This window comes from Panthera tigris, chromosome A2 (genome assembly GCF_018350195.1).
Source record: "Panthera tigris isolate Pti1 chromosome A2, P.tigris_Pti1_mat1.1, whole genome shotgun sequence".
In the NCBI taxonomy this organism is placed as follows: domain Eukaryota; kingdom Metazoa; phylum Chordata; class Mammalia; order Carnivora; family Felidae; genus Panthera; species Panthera tigris.
The window spans coordinates 162,125,634-162,150,328 of NC_056661.1; the positions used below are offsets into that span (position 1 = coordinate 162,125,634).

The following is a 24,695-nucleotide window of genomic DNA, read 5'->3' on the forward strand; positions in this document are numbered from 1 at the left end:
ACGGAGCAAAGTCGGTCTTGAGAGGGAAGGTCATGGAGACCAATCCTTCATGGAGAGGACCGGACTGCTGTCTCAGCTCCCGAGGACTTTCTGGAAGTTGCTCGTGAGGCCCAGCCAACAGATCCCGGTTTCAAATACCTCGAGTCGCCCCTCTTTATCTCAGGTAGTCAGGATCTTTCCATTTCAGGTAATGACACCTCCCCAGGCCACAAGACAACCGTTCTATCTCATCAAATCTAAGATACCATCAAATGTGAAGCTAGAGCCTAACTTTAGAGACATTAAAATGTATACCTAAAACCTATTAAATATGGCAAGCTTTTAAATATGGGTCAGCTAGAGATGAAAACAAATTTTTTTAAGTTTATTTTGAGAGCAAGCGAGCATTTGTGTGAGCCCGTGGGGGGGGGGGGAGGGGCAGAGAGAGGGGGAGAGAGAGAATCCCAAGCAGGCTCCGCACTGTCAGCACAGAGCCCGACTCAGGGCTCAAACTCAACCAGCTGTGAGATCATGACCTGAGCCGAGATCAGGAGTTGGACACTCAACCGACTGAGCCAGCCAGGCGCCCCGAGGGAAAAAAAAAAAATTAATTGTAAATATTTCATAAAATTGTAACTACTTTTATAATTAAGAGAGAATCTGTTGTCTGAGATGAGTATGTAAACGGTAGGGAAGGCCAGAGTTTGGATGATAGATGATCGGAGGCTTCCAATAATCTAGAACAATCTAATCATTATGGAGAGGTACCCAAAGGTGGGAGGTGGGGGTGGGCAGACTACAAACCTATCACTGTAGCGTCTCTACCACCAGAGGGCAGCGCTGTTCACATGAAAGCCAACGTCCCACCAAGTGGACAGGGCTGAGCCTCACTGGGCAGCGGCTCTGAGGCCAGTGATAAGGGGGTGCTCTGACACGTCCCGGCAAAAACATAGAGAGACAATTCTCCCTGAAGTCAGAGCAGTGTTTCTCAAACTTTTCACTGTCCAATCCCCCTCTGAAACTTTTTATATATCCCCCCCCCCCACCCCCCAACTGTCCTACGCCTGTGAAACTATGATCTGGCAGAAATATATCCATTCATGTAACACGGCCCTTTGGAGAGCCACGAGCCACTGTAATATGTAAGATTTTTTGTCCCCTGACAACAACCAATCTTTGGTCACTTTGCTCCCCCAGTTGAAAATGAACGCGTCTGAGCGAGCACCAATTTTTGGTTCTGTTTATAGAGTGGTTGCCGCTTGCTTTAGGCCGTATTTTTGAATCAGAAGGAAAAGCTCAAGCTCACCAGGTGCAGGCCCTGTTTTATGCAGAAAACTCCCGGTGACAACAACAGCAAAACAAGCGGCAGAGCCCCAAGCGACTGTGGATTACGAGGATACGGCTACTTTACTACCAAACGAGGCCTAACATTCTGACCTGACAAGTTATGCTTTTCCTCCTAAAAAAAAAAAAAAAAAAAAAAAAAAAAAAAAAAAAAAAAAGTGGCCCCGTTTCTTCCATACTTTTGATCAGCGTAGACAAGGTTGACCAGCCTCGCCGGAAAAATGAGCTGGAGGTGAGTTCTAGAAAGCTAATAGTCTGGAGGAGGCCGTGAGGGTGAAGAAGGCCAGGGAGGACCCCAGAGGTGGTCTGGGATCAGGGAGGAGGCAGACGGCGAGGGAAGAAGCAGGCTGGAGAGCCAGCTAAGTGAGAGGAGCGCACCATGGCGAGTTACCAAGACCCTGAAATAACTGAAGAGTCTGTGACAGCTGAAGGGACAAGAGGGAGGCCGGGAGAGAACACGGATACTTCCAAGGGGCTGTCCAATTCTCGAAGCGGCGGCCAAAGTATAGATTGACCGACTGTGACTGAGCTGCTGGTACTTATCTACAGCATCCCTGCGCTGTGTTTAGGTCCCTACTCAGTACTCGTGCTTGGTCCGGCCGTAAAATACGTTCCCGACAGTTCATCCGGATAAAAGAAAAACATTAACGTGATTGACCTCTGAATAAAAAAATCGAAAAGCAGACGCATAAAGCGACTGCTATGGGTGAGGCAGTGTTCTCCCCGCTCTGCATACACAGAACCACCGGGTCCTCTCAACGCTCTAACATTCACGGAGGCGCCGGACGAAGATTCCGGACACTGCTGAACGCCTACTGTGTGCCGGCCACGTCAGGCACGGGGAACAGCAAGACGAACTGTGAAAAGAGGCACAGAAGGGATCTGGGGGACGGCCTCGAAGAGGGGGCAAGATCCGGGTAGAGCCGTGAGGCATCAGTAACACGGACAGGGCGGAGACAGGGAGGAAGAGAAGGTGTCGCGGTCAAGGTAACGGAACACTCTAAGGCACAGAGACCGTGAGAGGCACGCAGAAATCAAGAGGCGCGCGCAGCCAGGGTCTGGCCAACTACGCCTGGGAGCCAAATCCGGCCCGTGTTTACAAACGAAGGCTCACCGGAGCACGGCCCGTTGGGCTGAGTTTGGGCTTCGGCTGCCTTCCGCCTCGCTGCCGCACGGGCGGGCGGAGGAGTCGTGACCGAGCCCGAGCCACAGACCATCTGGCCCTTTGCAGAAGTGGGCCGATGTCTGTTCTGGAGCCTTGCTACTCACAGAGGGGTCTAGGAAGCAGCCGCTGCCGCCGCCGCCCCTGCGAGCCTGGCAGAAACGCAGACCCCCAGGTCCCAGCCCAGAGCCGCAGAACCAGAACCTGCCCCTTAAAAAGACGTCTGGCGATCTCTGGCACAGACAGCCCTCCGATCACTGGCGTGTACGGCCGGGAGGTGGCGGCGAGGTTGCAAAGGAAGAGAAGCACCCACTTATCCTATATATAGACGGAAGACAGAGGTAAAGAGCTTCCCGCAAAGGAGGAATCTGATGGTAAGGAGGGCTGGCGGCAGAACGGGGGCAAGGCCGCTGGCGTCAGAATCCAGGCAAAAGATGACCCGGACCCCCTGACCAGGTCACGGTACGGCTTCTCCTTCCTTCCCAGAAGCAAACGACATTTGAAGAGACTACTCCGACTTCGCCAGCGCCCCCAAATTACTTCTGACAAATACAGTATTGGTTATAACTTATCAGGAAACAGAAAAACACTCGGTAACGAAAATATTCGGCATCACGTGTTTCTGTGCCTGCCAGACGTATCTCCGTCTAAGCAATGCATCCGGAGAGCAAGGCAGAAACGACGACAGTCATGGTTAAGGAGTCTGAATTTTTTTTAACTTTGAGAGACAGCGCGTGAGAACCGTGTGCGCCTGTGTGCGTGCAAGCACACGTGTGCGAGTGGGGGAGGGGCAGAGAGAGAGAGAGAGAGAGAGAGAGAGACAGAGAGAGAATCCCAAGCACGGACAGTGCAGAGCCCAATGCGAGGCTCAAACTCAAGAACCGTGAGATCACGACCCGAGCTGAAATCGAGAGCTGGATGGACCCTTCACCGACGGAACCACCCGCGGGCCCCAAGAAAGAAGTTTAGAGATCAAATGAGGATCGATTCAACAGCCATCTGTGATGAAGGCTGCTAACACGTAGTTCACAGGATATTGAAGGGTGTAATGGCTTAAACTGTGAGGACCTTCCCCACCCCCGCAAATAAACGTAAGATTCTGCTGGATATTCAGTTTTCCCATCCTATGGATGAATAAGCAATATAAAGTTCAAAAGAAACAAAGCAGCATTTTAGACAAGCATGCCGACACTATTTCTTTTTCTAGCTCTGCTAACGGCTTCCGAGCAAGTGCTTAACGTTCTGCCTTCTTAAAAAAATCTAGAAAAGTTTGACAGGGTTATTTGTGGGCTTCAGCCTGCTTTAAAGTAATGACAGCGATATAGATAAAAATAGATGGGCGAAAACAGGAAATCCCTTTCCTTAGATGCTTAGGTTTCATACTTCATATTCATTATGTCGGCAGAAACAATGCAAAAGAAACCAGGCCCGTAGATCTGCTTTGAGAAACGCAACATAATTAAACCAATAAATCTCAAGTAAGAAAAAAAAAAAAAAACCCCGTCAAATCCACGTTGAGAAGACTCTCCATGTTAAGGTTTGTTAATAAAAGCCTAAAAAGTCCATGAATTCGGTATAATGGTTAACGGCATTAAAAAAAAATAGTAACTAACATGTCCACAGTACTTACTATATAGGTTTGCACTGTCCTAAATACCATTACACAAATTATCTCATCTAATCCTCAAAACACCCTGGTTGGTATTAGCTTCATCTCACAAACAGGGAAAGTAAGGCAGACGGAGGACCTCAATGATTTGTCCCAAGTCACATGGCTACACGAGAAATGGAGCTGAGACGTGAAGCTGGGTCTATGTCCTTAACCATAACTGTGGTGTCTTTCTAAATGCATGTGGTCTCCACTTTCCTCTGGCCCACAAGTGAATCTGCAAAAAGTTTAAACGCAACAGACTCTTATTACTGGTATCAGGGACAAAGAAAACCCCTACGATGTAGACACTCGGCATCTCAACGGAAAGGGAGGCACACCGTATTGTTCTGTGGACAGTGGCCAAAATTTGACCCGCGGTATGCAACTGATGAGTAATGAGGAGGACTCGATTTAAGACACTGGGTTATTTTTCAGTAGGAGAAAATGCAAATTAGGTCCCAGTAAGATCCTGAAATGTATCACGTAACTGCTCGTGAATAATAAATATGGATGCAGACTTCTAATGATAATTACTACGCGTGCGTTATCTGCTAGCAACGTGCTTGTGAAATGCTGCAGGGAAGCTAAAACAGAAAATGAATGCAGGTACTGGCCTAGTACTATCTGGTTGACATTCTCATGTCGGCTGTGCACGCTTATTTAAGTCATTGCCTGGCTGTAAATGAACAAAAGTATTAAAGTAAAGTTGGCACACGGCACAGCATCCACATGGCACATTCTTTGTTCCAGGAGCTTTATTCCATGAATACTCCTGGGGCAAAGAGAAGTCACTAAATAAATAACGCAAGCACACGAGATAGCGTGGAGTTCTTTCAAATTAAATTCCTCAAACTGTCAAGCATCTCGTACAAAGTTCTTTTCCGACTCTGAGCTCGCCATATTCCATCTCAAATACTAATTCTGGCAAAGAACAAGCTTTGCGCCCTTGGCATTTTAACAGTGTCAAAATAAAATCCAGGTGAAAGCTCATCGCCTTCCGTTTCAAATATCAATTTTGCCAAAGAACGAACTCACCCCCTTCAACGTTTCAACAGCTTCCTCACAAGATCCAGGTAAGTAAGAAGCAAACAGGGCAGGAGAGAGAAAACCCGAGCGAGCGCAGAGGCGACAGAAATGATGGAGTGACAGGGTCACCTGAACTCAAACCCAATTCGCGAAGCCGCTTCTGGTTTTCCTATTTAACTTTCCCTATTAACCAGAAGACACACCCTGCCGGTGGTATTTTCGGAAATACAGAGCAGGGAACCGGTTGGTGTTATTTTAAGGTATGGGCCATCAACGCAATTTGGGGGTTACCTCTACGTGTACGGCGGCACCACAAACAATTCCTGCTGCATGACACCTGGCTCTCCCTCGAGTTGGGCTGGTTAGGACAAAAGGGCCGCCCCTCCGAGCGGATGGCCGGGGTTTCGGGGCTCCCCTCCCGGACCCAGCCCGGATTCCAACCCCCCCCCCCACCCCCACCCCCGATCGGCACCCGCGGGCCACTGCAGACGTCCTCGGCCGGCTCGGCGTCTGCATCCCCGGCCGCGCTCGGCAGCCGGGGCCGCACGGCCTCCGGGGCGTGAACCCCGGCGGTCCCCGCGCCCCGGCCCCTCCGCGTCGAAACGGAGCGCGTTCCGGCGGGGGCGGGGGGGCACTCACCTTCTTCTTCCAACTCGAATTTCTCCAGCATGCCGGCTTCCGCGGGTCCCGGGGCCGCCGCCAGCGCCGCCTGAGGAGGAGGAGGACAGGGATCAGCATGCGCTCGGCGGCGCTCGTCCCGGCCGCGCGGGCGGGGGCGCGGGGGTGCGGGCGGGGACGCGGGCGGGGGCGCGCGGGGCGCGGGCGGGGGCGCGCGGGGGTGCGGGCGCCGAGTGCGGGCGCGGGCGGGGACGCGCGGGGCGCCGTGGGGAGGGGCCTCCGGGCCGGCGGCGGGCGGGCGGCCCGGCCGCGGCGGCCCCGCCCGCCGGCAGGGAACCGAGGGGGAACGGAGAGGACGGCGCGGCCCCGGCCCCTCAGCCCCCGCCCCCGTCCGGGGGCCGCAGGTGGCGCGGGCCGCGGCCTAACCCGCCGCCCCTCCCCGAGTGGATCGGTCCGCCCCCCCGCCCCCCGGCGGCTTTGGTACGGACCGGCGAGGAGGAAGCGTGGGAAGAGGACCCCGAGGAGCCCGGGGCCGGCTCGCGCGACGGCGGCCGGGGCGCCCCCCTCCGGCCGCGGCCCTCCTTCCCGCTTCGGCCGCCGGGCCGCCATTAGCGGAGGCCCGTTTTCCCAGCCTCGCCTGGTCCTCCCGCCTCCCCCCGCCCCCCCGCGCTCCCCCGCTCACCTTCCCCGCCACCCACGGGCGGCGCGTCCCCGCAGGGTTAACCTGCGCAGGTGTGGTCTCGGCCAGCCCGGGGGTGGGGCGAGAGGGGAGCGCCGCCGGGTGGGCGGGGCGACGCCCGGGAGAGAGGGGCGGGGGCCTGCGGGGACCCCGGAGGGGAGAGGGCAACGCGGACTGGGGGGGCGGGGGGGGGGGCGGGGTGTGATGGCTTTTCTTTTTTAAATTTTAAACTATCCATCCCCTGCCCCCATTAAAACCAAGAAACGTTCCGGGGATTACACGTATTGTAGCTGCACTTTGTTGCTATCAGTTTTACCCAGCCACAGAAGTCTTAATTTGCTCCCTTCGCAGCTGATCCTCCGCTTGGGCTGAGCCACTGCCAAAAGCTCACACAAATCTCAATCTGGCCCCGGCCACTCCTGTCACCCTGGATCTGGGTATCTGAGACGCCGCTATCGGCGGCAGCTCGGGGTGGCAGGCAAGCGAAGCCGCCAGAGCTGCCTGGGAGAGCAGGGCAGTGGGAGAGGGGACAGGCGCCCCCCTCCCCGAGGCTCTCCGGTGTGACAGCCAATTTCTGCCCCATCTACAGGGTGTCCTTAGCTCGCTGCAGACTGCAAGGGCCCTGGTAGATTAGCTCCCTGGCGCTGATTAGGGCTGTAAAGTACCCCCACCCCACCCCCACCCCCCCCTCGAAAGGAAGCTTAGTTTTATCACTCTTGCAAGCCCGGCCTGGAAGAGGAAGTACTAAAAATCTCCTTTGCGGTTCCTTTTTGCTCTGTCATCTCGGTTGGGCCAATCCCCAAGTTGAGACTTAGCTTCTTCTCCTCAAAAAGGGTATGTGGGGGGCGGGGGGGGGGGAGAAGAGGACAAAACTAATTTTGTAAGACCTTTGTTGGTCAAAACAAAACAAAAACAAACCCTGCAGCTGCGTCATATTTAACAGCAAGAGCCTGAATGCTTTCCCTCTAAGCTCAGGAACAAGGCAACTCTGCCTGCTTTCACACTATTTTTATTCAACACATCGCTGGAAGTTCCAGCCGTGGCAGTAAGGCAAGAAAGAAAGAAAAGCCATGCAAATTGCAAAGGAAGAAGTGAAATCCTCCCTATGTTCAGATGACATGGTTGTCTCCACAGAAAGTTCCAAGGAATCTATTGAAAAACAAAACAAAACAAAAACAACCAAAACTAGAACTGGTGAGTTCAGCCAGGTCGTAGGCTGCAAGATCAACACCTAGAAATCAATTGCATTTCCACCTACTAACAATGAACATGTGGAAAGTGCTATTACAAACAATACTATGATCAACCCTAGAGAACATGATGTAGGGATCCACGTAACATGTACAGGATCCGTATGCTGAAAATTACAATGTGGTTGTAATGGAAGAAACCCTAAATAAATGGAGAGACATCCCGTGTTTACGCATGGGAAGACCCAACATGGCAAAGTGGTCCGTCTTCCCCCAGACTGATCTCTGCGTTGAATGCAATTCCCACCAAAATCCTAACCAGGTTTTCTTTTTTTTTTTTTTTAAACTTTACTTCTTTATTTCGAGAGACAGAGGGAGAGAGCACACGCACAAGAGAGCGTGAGGGGGGGGTGGGGAGGGGCAGGGAGAGCGAATCCCAAGCAGGTGCGGCACAGTTAGCACAGAACCTAATTTGAGGCTCAAACTCGCGAACCAGGGGATCATGACCCAAGCCGAGGTTGGACGGTAGACAAGATGAACTCATTCTTAAATTTGTGTGGAAAGGCACAGGCTGTACAGTAGCTAAGACAGTCTTGAAAATGATGAGGTAGGAGTAGTCACTACTGTTTGGTACTGGTAGGGGGACAGACACGTAATCAACAGAAACAGAGAACTAGAAATAGACCCACCTTAATATGGGCTTGAGGAAGGTGCAAAAACAGTGGTGCAATCAGACACGGATAGGCAAAAAAAATAAGCCTCAACCTCAATGTAAGCCTCACACCTTATACAAAAATGAACTCAAATTGGGTCATGGACTTAAAAATAAAATGCAGAATTATAAAACTTCTAGAAAAAGAAAAGCAAACCATTTGGGATCTATCACTAGGCGAAGAGTAAGGCTTGATATCAAGAAGCATGATCCATAAAAGGTAAAATGAACACACCGAACCCCGGTAAAATTAAAAATGTCTGCTCGGTGACAGACCTTGTTAAGAGGATGAAAAGACTCATGCCAGAGTAGGAGAAAATACTTGTAAAACCGCAGAGCCAACAAATGACTGGCATCTGGCAGACATAAAGAACTCTCAAAGCGCCAGCTTAGAAAAATAAAAGTTAGAATTCAGTTAGGATAGGAAAAAGACAGGCAAATGGCAATAAGCACGTGAAAAGATGTTTGACAACATGAACCATCACGGACGCGCAAATTAAAACCACGGTGAGCTGTGACCACACACCTCTTAGAACGGCCAAAACAAAAATAAACAGCACATGATGGTTGAGGACCATCGCTTCTGCATTGCTGTGGGGATGGCAAATTATACCACTGCGCTGGGAGACAACTCAGCAGTTTCTTATGAAGCTAAACACGCAGGCTGCTACGTGACACATCATTTGCAGTCTTGGGCATTTATCCTGGGAAATGGAAACTTACGTTTACGTGAAAACCTGTATACCATGTTCATAGAAGTTTCATTTGTAATAGCCCAAACCAGAAATAACAGATGTCGTTCAGCAGGCAACTGGTAAACAAAATATGTTACGTCTATACCTGGGAACAGTACTCAGCAATAAAAAGGAATGAATTATCGATACACACAACCACTCGCATGGATGTCCAGGGAATTAGGATGAATGGGAGAAACCTATCCCCAAAGGTTACATACTATGTTACTCCCTTTATATAACATTCTTGAAATGACTAAATTGTACAAGTGGAGCACAGATTAGTGGGTGCAGGGGTCAGGGTGGGGGTGGGGGACAGAGGTACCTGTGGCTAAAAAAGGGCAGCATGAGGGATCCTTGTGGTGAAGGAACCGTTCGGCATCTTGACCGAATCAATGTCAACATCAATGTCAACATCCTGCTTGTGTTATACTGTATTTTTCCTCCCATGAGTCAAGCCACACTTATTTAATTGTGTGGAGGAAATGACCAGTTGGGTTAATTAAAAAAAATTTTTTTTTATTGAGATAAGATTCATATACCATAAAAATACGTGTTCAGTATATTTACCGAGTTGTGCCACTATCTGTGTTTACAGCATTTCATCATCTCAAAGAGAAACCCTATACCCACTAGCGGTCATTCCTTATCACTCTCTTAACCTCTCTCTATTCCCAGCCCCAGGCAACCACTAACCTATTTTCTGTCTTCATAGATTTGCCTATTCTGGCAAATTTCACTGACGTGGAATCACAAAATATGTAGGTTTTTTTTTTTTTTATCTCTAGCTTCTTTCACTCAGCGTCCACGCTGTAACACGGATCAACGCTTCCTTTCTTTTTATTGCTGAGTAATATTCCACTGAATGCATAGACCGCATTTTACGTATCCATTCTCCCCATTTTGGCTATTGTGAATATTGGTGCTATAAACATTCGTGTACAAGTGATCTGTGTGGACATATGTTTTCGTTTCTCTTGGGTATAGACCCAAGAATAGAATTTCTGGGTCATATGGTAGCTCTATATTTAACATTTTGAGAAATCGCCCAACTGTTTTCCACGGTGGCTGTACCTTTTTACATTTTCGCTAGCAATGTAGGGGGGGGGGCGTCCATTTTTCCTGCGCTCTGGTTTTGTAAGATGTCACCCTTGGGGGAAACCAGGTAGAGGGCACACGTATATTACAACTGCATGTGAATCTACAATGAGCTCAAAATAAAAAGCTTAATAAAAAAAAAAAAAAGCACAGGGGTACAGAGCGGAAGTGTCAATCATTCTAATTATCGAAAGGTCTGCATTTTAATTTCTTGCAGTAATCCTAGTATAATTGTAAAAACCAATCTCTAATTGGTGTTTATTGGAAGTATCATCAATTTCACCTGTACTCCTGATGAGTTGTTTTGGGGAGGCAGAAACGGGCCACGAGTGGGAGTATGTATTTCCGGAGGCTGTGTGCTCGCAAACGTGGTTCTCAGGCTTAAAAAGTCCTGTAGCCATTACTGCTGAAGTTGGTAGAGAATAGAGCTTCAAACAAATTAATGTTAGTTTCTCAGATTTCACTTCACTTGATAATGGGTGTGCAGGAGAAGGCTCAAATAAAAACGTTTCTGTCCTATATGTTCGGGAGGCAGAATTTATTTCCACGGGTTGCTTTCACTTAGTAGGATAGCTCCCAGATTAAACTGTCCTCCATAATATACCAGGTCAATTTCCGGAATTTGAGGGTCTGCAATGTACACACTTGTTGACAGGGTGAAATGAGTGATGGATTGGTTGGCACAAACCATTTAAGGTTGGTGATTGTTAGTTGCCCTTTCATGGTGATATTTTAGGTGATGTTTTCTTAGAGTCTCAACTGACTTATAAGCCAGACTCAACGTGAGCTATTTTGGGGAGACGGGGAAGCCAGGAGAGGGAAGGTTTCGGGCAGTGTTCTGCATGCAGAGAAGGGGGTTGCAGGGGCGCCTGGGTGGCTCAGTCGGTGAAGCGGCCGACTTCGGCTCAGGTCGTGATCTCAAGGTTCGTGGGTTCGAGCCCCACGTTGAGCTCTGTGCTGACAGCTCGGGGCCAGGAGCCTGCTTCAGATTCTGTGTCTCCCTCTCTGCCCCTCCCCCACTTGTGCTTTGTCTCTCTCTCTCTCAAAAATAAATAAATTAAGAAAACAAGAAGAAGGGGCTTACGTGGACGCCACCTCAACTCTCTCGAGAACTGAACGTGGCAGATCATGGTACAGAGAGGTGCCGGGTTTTCCTAGCTGGGCCTCCTGCAGATCTCAGTATTTCTACCACATTCTATGGGCTTCTGCAGCCAGTCTGGGCTGCTGCACTCCAGGATGATGGGAGGGAACAGGCAGCTGGAGTTGAATTTTATTGAATGCCTGAAAACCACGGAGCCATTAGCAGCGTGACCTGCTGGTTGGTGAAAAATGCTAAATTATTAAGGTTTGTCTAACACAGCTGTGCCTAGGTGCAGCAAAAGACAGTACTTTGAATCACTACTGGACAGGAAAACTTGATCACAAAATGACTGCCAAAAAAGCTTTTCCTTTATGGACTGAGGTCAGATAGGAGTTCGCTTTGCCTTTTATTTTATCTTAAAAAGCTACTGCAAGAAATAAATCAACCTTAAATACTGGATAAGTGGCTCCTGAATAATTTAGCATTTGGAAACCTGCAGTGTTGAGGTCCCCGCCTCCCCCGCCCCGCCACTGCTGCCTTAAAGGGGTCCTCTGTGCGGAAGGGGAGGTGGGACGGGGGCGCCCACCGGTGCCAGGACGGGATCTGCCTGTTCCTGCCACTCGCTCTGCTCTCGGATCAGCTCTGACCCCTCCTCTGCGCGGAACACCTCCAAGCCTGGGTCACAAGCTCACAGCAAGCCTGAGTTCCGGACTGCTTCCTGGTCTTCTCCATTCGAATCTTCTATGGACAACTCAAACTCATCCCCCTAAAGTAGGTCTTGAGTCCTCTCTACCTGTCTTCGTGACCTGGGAGGTCACCCTAGTAGTGTCCATCTGCACTGCGACGCTCAGTGGGGCTTCGGGTCAGCTGAAAACCTGTTTCAGAGAGGCGCCTGGCTGGCTCTGTAAGTAGAGAGCACGTGGCTCTTGATCTTGGGGCTGTGAGTTCAAGCCCCACACTGGGTGGAGAACTTAGTTTAAAAGTAAATAAATAAAAAACCTATTTCAAAGGATTCAATAAGAGAGGAAGAAAATGAACTAAACCAAAAATGTCCCTTTTGCCCGGATTCTTTCTTTAAACTGTCTTCTAACTTTCAAAAAGTAGGTAACGTTAAGGTTTTGAAGACAGACGTTGAACATATATTTAATAGCTGCTGTATGCCAGGCACCATGGTCGGTGGGCAATAAAATATCTGCTATCATTAGAAATGCACATCAGAGATAAGAAGTGGGAACCCTACACCTACATAGGATCAGTTTGTTCCTCTTCAAGTTCCACGTTTGTGGAGCTCAGCAGTGAGGGTCTGAAATACGTTTTTCTCTTGCTTTTCACAAGTAAATCCAAATTTGCTCTTATTGTTTGCTAACCAAAATATTTTCTTCTTAGGTTTGTGTTTGACATGACTTACTGGGAGCTAAATATATTCTATTCTCCTGGTAATTCTTGTTGTCCCGTAATCCTTTGCAAATAAAAACATAAGTACTGCTCAATTCGTTCAATTAACCTTTCGATTCTTAGTGCATCAAGCCATAAACTTTTTTCTGTGTTTCTATTACACAGTGACACAAAACGGGGTGCCTGGCTGGTTTAGTCGGTGGATCCCAGGGCTGTGAGTTCAAGTCCCACATGGGTGTGGAGATGACTTAAAAATAAATCTCAAAAAAAAAAAAAAAAATAGAGCGACACAAAAAGTGATATAAAGTCCCATGGTGGCTTTTTTCACTGTTCTTTCCTCTTCCTCTTACAACTGGCCTAGTCATTAGCCCTTCCCAGAAGAGACCAATGAGAATAGCTTTCCGGGTTGTTTTAATTCCTTCATGTATAGAAACTCTGGCTAGAAATTGGTGAGAATTGACAAAAGTGATTAACAGACCACTGCCATTTTTCTGCTGTGTTCTACCTAAAGTGCTCGGAAGGAAGTATAATAGTCAAGTCGAAATCAAAGGGACCTGTTAATTCTTCTGTTGCCTCTTCTGCACTTGGCTCTGAGGAATCTGGTGATCTTTACTCACTGTTTACGACGTCATGTCGCCAATCAGGAGGGTTGACGTGAACTGGGGACACAGAGCCAACCAACTAAGTGTAGACACAGGTCCCGCAGACCTCGAGTTATAAATCTTTTCAGAAGGGTATTTAGTGTCTCTTTTATATTGACAAAACTTGCCTACAATAAACGGTATCCATTTCAAGTGTACAATCTGATGAGTCAACAAAAAAACCTTCGTTCCAATCAAGATACATACATTTCTCTCACCCCAGACATTTCCTCGTGCCCCTTTGTGGTTCATCCCTCCTTCGGCAATCAGTGATCTAGTTTTTGCTGCTATCATAGATATTTCCCAGAATTTTCTATACATGGAAGCATTCAGTAGATACTTTTTTGCTCCTGGATTATTTCACTTAGCATAATGATTCTGAGGGTCATGAGATCCAATTTATCCTTTCATGATTCATGCATTTTGTGTCCTAAGAACTCTTTGCCTCCTGCCCCCCAAGAGTGTGAAAATTTTCTTCAGTGTTTCCTTCTAGAATTTTTTTTCATTTAGGTCTCTGATCTGTTTTGGTTTAATTTTTTATTAGGATGGATGGTGAGAGTTTAGGTACATTTTTTCCCCATACTGGTGTCTAGTTGTTCCCAATAAAAGACTTTATTGGGGCGCCTGGGTGGCTCAGTTGGTTAAGCGTCCGACTTTGGCTCAGGTCATGATCTTGCGGCTCATGGGTTCGAGCCCCGCGTCGGGCTCTGTGCTGACAGCTCGGAGCCTGGAGCCTGCTTCCGATTCTGTGTCTCCCTCTCTCTCTGCTCCTCCCCCACTCATGCTTTATCTGTCTCTCTCTCAAAGATAAATAAACATTAAAAAAAATTAAAAGACTTTATTTTCCCCAATGAAAATAAAAGATTGCCTTGGCATCTTTATCTAAGGTCAACCTACTATATATGGGGCATCTGTCTCTGGCCTCTCCACTCTGTTCAATGATCTCAATCTATACTTTCGTCATGACCACCCTTTCTTTAAAAAAAAAAATGAATGTTCATTTTTGAGAGACAGAGCACGAGTGGGGGAGGGGCAGAGAGCGAGGGAGACACAGAATCCAAAGCAGGCTCCGGGCTCCGAGCTGTCAGCACAGAGCCCGACATGGGCCTTGAACCCACAAAGCGCGAGATCATGACCTGAGCCGAAGTCAGACACTTAACCGACTGAACCACCCAGGCGCCCCTTCTTGATCATCGTAGGTCTGTAGTAAGTCTTGAAATCAGGTGGTGAGCATTTTCCAACTTTGTCCTTCATTTAAAAAACTTGCTTTGGCTCCCCGAAGCCCTTTGTGTTTCCACATACAATTCAGAATAACCAAAAGCCTCCTGGAATTTTGGTTGGGATTCCATTTTACTTGTTGGTCCATTTGGGAAGAATTCACATCTTCACAATGTCAGGCCTTCCGATTCAGGACCATGGTTTACCTTTCTGCTCATTTGTGTTCGCTCTGGTCTCTCTCGGCCGTCTTCTGTGGTTTTCAGTGCAGAGGTCCCACACATCTTTCACTAAATTTTTTCCTAAGTATCTGATGGGGGGGGGGCGTTTTTCTGATGCTTTTGTAAGTGAAACTCTTTCCCAGATTTCATGTGCTAATTGTTTGCTGTCAGCATCTCACGGAAGACGTAATTGATTTTTGTATGTTAGCTTCATACCCTGTGACTGTGATAAATTTACTCGTAAGTTTCCGCGGCTGCTTTGTGGCTTAGTTAGGATTTCCCACCTGAGGATTCACGTCGTTTGGTGCCTCTTACCTTTAGTTCTTTATGTTGTGGTTCCCAGGGGCTGTATAATTTTACCTATTCTTCCATGGTAGCGTGTTACACGTACACGCTGATTCTTATCTAGATGTACCATTTTGTTTATGCCTTGATTCGGAAAAGACAGTATTTCTCATACTCTACGTGATGTTATCTATGTAATATACACGTGTATATGTGTTATTATGAATTACGTATGTAAGAATATAGGTGTCTCTATGTGTATATCCATAGACGCAGAGTGTAGACGCAGATACATTCCCCACTTTAGCCTCCCTTGCAACCCCTTATTTCCAGTGTGTACCCCTCAGGGCGTGGCACATCGCACCACGTTGTAGTGGATCCTGTTGGTTTTGCCTGCGTGGCATTCACGCCTCTTCTACCAACTTCTTTCCTAGAACAAGTCCTTCATTTCGTCGCAGTGCACACCCTTTGCTTACGTGAGACGCGATGGTGACAGCGTTCCTTACTCTCCTGGAGTAAAAGGGAGGGCTTATGGGTGAAGAGGATCTGTGCCCACACGCAGGTGAGCACGTCCCCGCCCTGCCCTGTTCTTGCCACAGAGAGCACCTAGCCTTGACTGCTACAGAGGACCAGCCTTCAGATGAAGCCAGGGCTGAGTAAGAGAAAGGACTTGGGTCCTTGGTGACATCACTGAGCAGGCCTGTATCTCCCCCTGCCTGGGGCCTGTCCTACTTCTGTACCTGTAACCTGAGGCAGTAGATGTCTTTATCCTTCAAGCCACTTTGAGTCGCGGTTTTCTGTTACTTTGCAGCCAAAAGCATCCCACAAGGTATCTGGGAACTCTAGCCGATCTCGGCCCTGCCCTTGGGAGGTGAGATGCTAATCAGGGGGAGGTTTTAGCCTAATTGTGAAAACTGTATTTCTGCATATATATAACGCCGTCAAAAATTACAAAGTCGTTTAAGTTGAAAAAACAACAACAACAACAAAGACACAAAGCAGCTCTATAGCGACCGCAGAGTGTGCGCAAATGCTAAGAATCCTTTGAGATGCACGGCTTCCTTTAGGAGGCGAATCGAGGAGGCAGATTTAAAGGAAGCAAGGGAAGGAGGCCACTTCAGGTGGTGGCCACAGCAGAAAAGCTCGAGGGGTCAAGACACCTGCAGGACACAGCAGGCAAATGGCCTTGATCTGAGCGCGGAGTGTTCCAGTACGGAAATTAAGGATAGATCGCTAGAGACCCCCGGGGGCCAAGGGGACGGGATTCGATTTCATGTGGTAGGACGCGAGGAGGGGAATGTAACTTCCGCAGCCTGCTCTGATGACATCAAAAGATCTTAACAGCGGTGTAGAGTGGAAAGGGATGGGCATGGGAGAGGCTGGAATCCACATGAAGGTTTACGATGTCTTTCCGACGAATGGAAAAATGAAGCAAGCTACTCCGAGAAGCATCGCAGAGATAGTGAGGAGTTTGGACTTGGTATTTCCATGGATTATGAAATAAACACAAGGGACTAGGACATCGGGGAAAACGGACAGGATGAGCCCATTTGAGGTAAGAAAGGAGAAATGCTGGGGTTAAACCTGCTGAGTTCCAGGTGTTGGTTGGCTGTCCAAGAGGTAGCTCAGGCAGGTAACTAGGGTCTGTGAGTATGTGAGGGAAGGGAGGGCGACACAGACGGGGCCTGGATTCAGCAGCTCTGCTCCTCAACCTTCAGTCATTTTGTCCTATCTCCGTGCAACTGGTACAATGATTTAAAATTCACTTTAGGGGCAGCTGGGTGCCATTGGTTGAGCGTCCGACTCTTGATTTTGGCCCAGGTCACGACCGCACGGTTTGTGTCCCGTTCGTGAGACTGAGCCCTATATTAGGCTCTAGGCTAACGGCACTGGAGAGTCTCCCTCTCTCTCTGCAGTCCCCACGCTACCCCCCCGTCTCTCTCAAAAAAATTAACTTAAAAAAATAAGATAAAATTGACTTTAAAAATTAGCCTGTAGCCGCCAACTCCAGGAAACCGTAGGTATGGGTGTTCTAGATATATTTCTCCGTGACGCACAAATATGTAGCTATTAAAACGTTCGTCCTTATACCACCTAAAACTATCCTGCATACCATAGTGGTATTCACCCTACACTTTGGGAAAGCTGGTCTACGAGAGTAAGAGAAGTCAGCGCCAGAAGCCAGAATGTCAGGGCTGGTATCCACATGGGCAAAGTGGGGGGACTTTCAGTGAGAAGATGGGGTCCTCTCAAGGAAGCAATAAGAGAGGTCAACAGAATGAAAGAGAAGAGACACTTGCATTAGACACACAGCAGCCCCGAGTCGCCACGGCCCAAAAATGTCTACCACACCAGGAATTTGAGAAAACAGCCTGTAAGAAACCAAGTCTAAACCCCTGGTTTAAAAACTGTATACTGTGACCCATTCACGGGTGACGAAAGTAGTTTAATGTGTCAGTTTAGGGGCTCCTGGGTGGCTCCGTCGGCGAAGCGTCCGACTTCGGCTCAGGTCACGATCTCGCGGTTTGTGAGTTCGAGCCCCGCGTGGGGCTCTGTGCTGACAGCTCAGAGCCCGGAGCCTGCTTTGGATTCTGGGTCTCCCTCTCTCTCTCTGCCCCTTCCCCCGTTCATGCTCTTTCTCTCTCTCAAAAATAAATAAACAACAACAAGAAAGGACTAGCTTGGTTTCAAATGAAATATCACAGAAATACCACTTTGCACTGAGGGCGATCACTGTTTCCAGAAAGCTGTCTTAATTATACATACACGTGTGTGAGTAGTGGGTCAAGATTTTTCCTTATCGTAGTTTATCGTCATAAACAGGATAATAAAGGAAGATGGTGTATAACCCCTGATGTCTCTGGGCTGAACGATTTAGTCACGCACATGGGACATCAGTTCCAGGAAGTGTTGTTTGTTCACCAAACATGATTAAGTTTCTCTTCAGCACAGAGAGAGTAGCCAGTGTCTATAAGGAATAAATGAGGCCCGAGGGAAAAATGATTTCAACTCATTCATTTTTAAGGCACAAGTAATAGAGTGTAAAGTTGGTCTAGACCAAACCTTTGACATGTCACTTGGCGCTTTTTAAAGGTATATTTGCGGGGGGCGGCGGGGGGGGGGGCGCCTGGGTGGCTCAGTCAGTTAAGGGTTGGACTCCAGCTCAGGTCATGATCTCACAGTTCGTGAGTTTGAGCCCCACATTGGGCTCTGTGCTGTCAGTACAGAGGCCGCTTCAGATCCTCTGTCCCCTCCTCTCTCTGTCCCCACCCCCCGCTTATACTCTCTCTCTCAAAAATAAATGAACATGAAAAAAAAAACCAAAAAAGGTATATTCAGGTATATAGTCTACATATCTGGGAGGAAAAGTGCACACACACTCGTGTGTGCGCACACACACACACGGGAGTGGTAACAGAATAAAGGCTACGTATTAGCATTTCTACTTTTTTTCAAACATCAAACATTTTCAAGAAAAATGGTTTATTAGTTTCCTGCTGAAAGGTGGACGGTTAGGAACCCTTTCCCTCCAGGGCATGGCTTGCGTGTTAAGACTGGGACCAAACAGGGGATCCCAATACGGTCATAAATCCTATGAAACTCATCAGTCCCCGTCTCTGTCGTCAGCATTCTGAAAGATGTATGGATGGTGGGGACGCCTTACAACGGCGCAGTCAACATGTCTCATGAGAACACTAAGGCAATAAATATCTGCTTTTCACCCACTACTGCTTGAGCCCCATCGACGTCGGCGCCCCAGAATTCTCCGGCATTTCATCTCACACCAAGCTGGTGGCAAATGACGCTAAGCTTCCACCGTGGAGGAAATAAGCCAGTTTCACATGAGAGTATCTTTGAGGGCGTAGAATGTATTCATTTTATTAAATCTCAACCCTTCAGTAACATATCCTGCTTTGTTTTTAATTTTATAATGTTTTTATTTATATTTGAGAGAGAGAAAGAGAGCGCGAGAGCACGCGCACGTGCACAAGCGGGGAAGGGGCAGAGAGAGAGACACAGAATCCGAAGCAGGCTCCAGGCTCCGAGCTGTCAGCACAGAGCCCGACGCGGGGCTCGAACTCACGGACCGCGAGATCGTGACCTGAGCCGAAGTCGGACGCTTCACCGACGGAGCCACCCAGGCGCCCCTGAGCTGCCTTTTTAATGAGACACCGAAAAACAACCAGTCTGAACTGGTTGTTCAGACTTGGGTGTCTGGCAGACATTTTTTTCCAAAATGAACAAAGGGAACCTGTCGCTTCAAGGCAAACAACTGACCATATCTGTTGCCGAGGCTGCCACTTGAGTTTTTCAAGCAAAAGTCAGAATCTTGGAAAAGCAGTGTCTGTCATAATGAAGCTTGACAGCTTCCCAATACTTAGAGACTTCTCCCAGGGAGACTGCAGTGTTACTAATAAAGGTGATTTGGTTTTTCGGATGCCGTGATAACATGTGTTGACATTTGGAAGATCTGCATTGGTCAGGGACCCCGTATCTTCCCAATGATCAACGCACGACATCACAAGATCACGCGTGGGTTAAAGATCGCCTCAAAGTGCAGGGCGGGACAGACGGATAGATGTTAATGTAAATAGAACAGACTCTGTTAAGTAGACTACGGAAACTCATTCATAGGGTTTCAGATTCCACGTCGCAGCTAACCTTTAAGAAACTACTACTTGTCAAGACTACCCACAATTTTCGGAAGAGGCTGTTAAAATACGCCTCTCTTTTCCAACCACATCTCTGCTCGAGGCTGGAATTTCTTCACGTACTTCATCCAAGACAACATATGGCAACGGAAGGAATGCCGGAGCGGATAGGAGAGTCCCACTGTCTTTTAACCCAGGCTTTAAAAAGATTTGCAATAAAATAAAGCGATGCCACTCTCCTCACTAATTTTTTTTTTTTTTTTTTGAGTAAAAATTTATCTAGGGGCGCCTGGGAGGCTCAGTGGGCGAGAGTCCAAGTTCGGCTCAGGTCACGATCTCGCGGTCCGTGAGTTCGAGCCCCGCGTCGGGCTCGGTGCTGACAGCTCGGGGCCTGGAGACTGTTTCGGATTCCGTGTCTCCCTCTCTCCCTGCCCCTCCCCCTCTCGTGTGCGTGCTCGCCCGCTCGCTCTCTCCAAAATAAATAAACGTTAAAAAATATATATCTCTGGGAATATCTGAGTTTATTATTGATCTTTTAGATAAATTAATATTTTTTCAAATTTCTCAGCTTTAATTTTCCATATGGTCGATATCTACAGAGGAGACCCATACAAATAAAAGCCTGGGTCCTCACGAATGACGAGGGCAGAAGTGTCCTGAGACCAACACGCTCGAGAACAACAGCTGACTGGCTGCCCGGCAGACCTAACTCTCAGAAATAACTCCTGAGGGGTGCCTGGGTGGCTCAGTCGGTTAAGCGTCCGACTTCAGCTCAGGTCATGATCTCGCGGTCCGTGAGTTCAAGCCCCGCATCGGGCTCTGTGCTGACCGCTCAGAGCCTGGAGCCTGTTTCGGATTCTGTGTCTCCCTCTCTGTCTGACCCTCCCCCATTCATGCTCTGTCTCTCTCTGTCTCAAAAATAAATAAATGTTAAAAAAAATTAAAAAAAAAAAAGAAAGAACTCCTGAGCTTATAAAACTTAAAGGAAACACCCGTTTCATCCTCTTCTCTGGAGTTAATGACCTTCGATTGTGTTAGGTAGGCATTTCTTTCCATTTTTATTGAGACAGTCACTTTCATTATTAAAGAGAAGCTCTTAATCATCCCAGTGGTGTCCCGGACAGCTACGATCCAAATTCACATTACCTTTTATGAACCACAGAGTCCTGTCCCTTTTATCCCACTCACATCACACATCATTTTTTCAAACTACTAGGAAGTTTGCTTGTTGGGGAAAAAAAAAAAAAAAAGACATGAGCTTTTTGCCTAAATGCTTTTCAACATACGTATTTTATTAAATTTTTTTTTTGTTGTTGTTTAGTGTTTTCTTCATTCTTGAGAGACAGAGAGAGATAAGAGTGCGATGGGGAGAGGGGCAGAGAAAGAGGGAGACACAGAATCCCAAGCAGGTTCCAGGCTCCGAGCTGTCAGCACAGAGCCCCCACGCGGGGCTCAAACCCACGAACCGCGAGATCGTGACCCGAGCTGAAGTCCGGCGCCCAACTGACTGAGTCACCCAGGCAGCCCCCGCCATACGTGTTTGAAAGGGAGAGGCATTTTCAGCGACTCTGGTGTCGACTCTGCTAACTCATGGTGCCAGACGTAAACTTTCATGCCATCGATTTTACTTCCTGTGCAGAAGGTCAAGGTGACCACTCAGCTGCACCCCGACCACGGCTGCTCCCGTCGTCCACACACACAGTTGCCTGCCTTTTTTGTTATGTCAACATCCAAGATGTACCAGTGTCGTGACTACGCAAATATTATGCACACCCGAGCCAGCTGTTCACTGTGCCGTAAGCAACCTTCCTTTCGGTGCGATTTAATGTTTTGGGGGAGCTAAATTTTCGACGTGTCTACCACAAAGTCATCCCCAAACTCGGCCAAAGCCAGAAGTTTTCTCTCAGTGTGATGAGACGCATGAGGTGATCTGCGGGTTTTATTCTCTTCTCGGAGATGTTGTCCCAGGCTTTCTAGACCTGGCGAGGTGAGCCCAACCCTCCACGTGGTGGTCCCACGGCCCCCGGGCATCCTCCTGCTGCCTGGGTCTTAATTTCTGCCCTTACCATGAGGGACCGGATGCTCCAGTAACTTCCCGAGGAAAGGTACGTGGGGGTCAATTACTGGAGACCTCGCGTGTCTGAGAATGGCTCTCAATTTGATGTCCTGCCCAAGTCCCAATTTTGAAATCATCTGCCCTCTGTTTTGAGAGCCCTGCCCCCGCCACCTTCCAGCAGCTGCTGCTCTGAAGTCTGAGGCCATTCTGATTCCCAGTGTCTTTCCCTTTTTAAGTGCACTTTGTTTCCACCTCCTCTCTGGAAGCTTTATGCTCATTTTTTTTTTTTTTTTATCCCTGCCGTTTTGGAATTTCACGATGCTGTATCTTGGTGTGGGTCTTGTTTCTTTTCCCTGGTTTCCCCCACCGCCCCCCTTTCTTTTTGTTTTGTGCTGGGTATCAGTCTGGGAAGTTGTGCCCTCCTCTTGTTCTCCTCTAATTCTCCTTCTGTCTTCCTTGTTCCTCCTCTCTGGACCCCTAGGATCGAGCGGCTGAGCCTCCTGGACTAATGCCCTTCCTTCCCTCCTTCCTTCCTTCCTTCCTCCTTCCTTCCCTACCTCCTCCTTCCCTCCCTCCCTTCCTTTCCTTCCTTCCTTCTTCCCTTCTCTCCTTTCTGTCCCTTCCTTTTACTTTCTCCTTCCTTCCTCTCTTTCCTACCCTCCCTCCCTTCTTCCCTTTCTTCCTGGCATCAATTTTTATCTCGCCTTTAAGGGCTTACTTTCCAGGAGATACGCTTGATGTTAACTTCTAGTGCATGTGTGTATGGACATACACGCACAACCATTTGTGTAGTTTACTTCCCCAAACTTTCGATCTTGGAATACCCCCTTTTAATTTATAGAGCCTCCTATTTTTTTAAATGTTTATTTATTTTTGAGAGAGACAGAGAGAGATAGCATGAGCAGGGGAGGGGCAGAGAGAGGGGGAGACATTGAACACGAAGCAGGCTCCAGGCTCCGAGCCATAGGCACAGAGCCCGACGCGGGGCTCGAACTCACGAGCCGCGAGATCATGACCTGAGCCGAAGTCGGACGCTCGACCGACGGAGCCACCCAGGCGCCCCGGAGAGCTTCCTACTCTTTTTTCACGGCTGCAGTTTCCTTTACTCCCTTTATTGCTTTCTCAGGCTTCCTTTTTTTTCTGTTTGCTTTTGTTCCCGTCTTTCGTGATGGAAGGGGGTTTCCTCCAATGCCTGGCTCTCTTTGGCTGCACATTTAACAGGAATGCCCTGAAGAGCTAGGCTGGGAGGTCCGAACGTGCAGGTCGGTGGCTCCCTTTGCCACGGTGAAACGGAAGTGACAAGCCAGAGTTTCAGGGTGTGCAGATCTTTTCTCTAAAGAGAGATCCTCCTTTTGTGCATGGCCGGGCGGTCCTGAGGAAAGCCCAGCTGCCAACATTTGGGGAGCCAAGCAGGGATGCAGGGGCGCTCATCAGTCTGCCTAGGGGCTTTTACTTAATCTGTTTTCAGAACCCACCCTCCATGAGGAAGTATTCTTCCTGTGAGGGCGAGCGTCTGGGACTTCTGTCTATTAGCTTTCAAACACAGTGGCCCCCTCGCCTTCAGAGATAACTAGTGCCTTCAAGCCAGGGTCCCCATGCCCCCGTTTCAACTGAAAGTGAGGTTTACAAGAAGAGTCATAATTAAAAATAGAAGCATTCATCAAAAGGAGCCTTTACGTACGGCAATGAAGTCTTTATGGAAGCAAAAGAAAGCCAATAAAGGAACGTTGATGGAATCACAGAAGCCGCACAGTGTGGCTATAAATATCACTCCAAAGCTTCTGGAGGCTTCATGCTCGTTTCCCAAAGGCCTTTGCAGGCACCTTTTTATGGCCTGGGTTTCGAAACCTATGGCTCGGTCTGTCTTCTACTCTGTTTTATGCTCTCCTAAAGAGAATGCAACTTGAAAATTGGCATTGTTTTCCTGCGGTGGCCCTCCAGAGTGTTTAAACAATCAACTACTACAAGATTTCTGTTTTAAAAAGAGCCCGGGTGGCTCAGTGGGTTGAGCATCTGACTTCGGCTCAGGTCACGATCTCAAGGTTCGTGAGTTCGAGCCCCGCATCGGGCTCACTGCCGTCAGCACAGAGCCTGCTTCGGATCCTCTGTCCCCCTCTCTCTCTGCCCCTCCCCAGCTCGTGCTTTTGCTCTCCCTCAAAAATAATAAACGTTAGAAAAAAAAAAAAAAAGAGCAGGAACCCATCAGGTACTAGCCGAGTCCTCCCACGAGTCAGGAGCCGTCTTCAGTGATCTCCCCCCGACGGCTGCCTCCATGAACAGACTGTGTGCAGGGGGACTCCACGGAGGACAGACCCACGGCCGCCACAGCAAGGCAGCCGCTCTGGGGCCAGAACCTCCTCTCTGTGGGTCAGGTCCACACGGGCAGGGAGCGTGGGCCCTGAAGCGACCGCCCGGGGCCTAGTCCTGGCCCTCTCACTCGAACACGGTATCGAACTCCAGCACTGCCCGCCTCACGGGCCCGGCCCCGGAGCCAAATGAAAACGAGGCGCCCTTTGCTCGAAAATGAAGAACTTCCAGATGACAACAGACCGCGCTTTGAAGCAGGAGGTGGCCCCTGTAAGCACAGGGCCACGGCACAGGCCACGCACCCACGGAGCTGTCTGTGCCTCAGTGGTCTCCTCTGTACAACGGGGGTCACACAGTGCCTGCCTCACAGCGCTGGGAGGGATGTGTGAGTTAACTGATTTCATCAGTGAATAAACTATGATGACTAAACCTAAAGCCTGAGTAGCGCCACACCGTGGTTCACTTCTGTGGCGACGTTAAAAAAATCATAAGCACGTCATTACTCATCATGGCCCCGGAGAAATACACGTGTGCTGTCCGGTGAGTCAAGACAAACTGGAAACAACTAGAAGCTGCAATCAGATGCCAACACCGGGGACGCCTCACGACGGTGCGAAAAACCAAAGCTCCTTTCACACGCAAGTGCCTT

General features: G+C 48.8%; 1 protein-coding gene across 11 annotated transcripts in view; it reads right to left on the minus strand.

Moving 5' to 3' along the window:
- The window catches only part of PRKAG2 (protein kinase AMP-activated non-catalytic subunit gamma 2), a 257,901-nt gene that overhangs the window by 53,195 nt on the left and 180,011 nt on the right, over positions 1–24,695 (minus strand). For 8 of the 11 annotated variants that reach the window (XM_042975711.1, XM_042975691.1, XM_042975684.1 and 5 more), the window contains one exon: positions 5,802–5,871. In XM_042975711.1, the coding sequence (XP_042831645.1) occupies positions 5,802–5,871 (70 nt within the window). Of the gene's footprint in view, positions 1–5,801; positions 5,872–6,268; positions 6,320–6,462; positions 6,540–24,695 lie in introns of those variants that run through there. The other 3 variants (XM_042975727.1, XM_042975717.1, XM_042975724.1) reach the window with 2 other exon arrangements.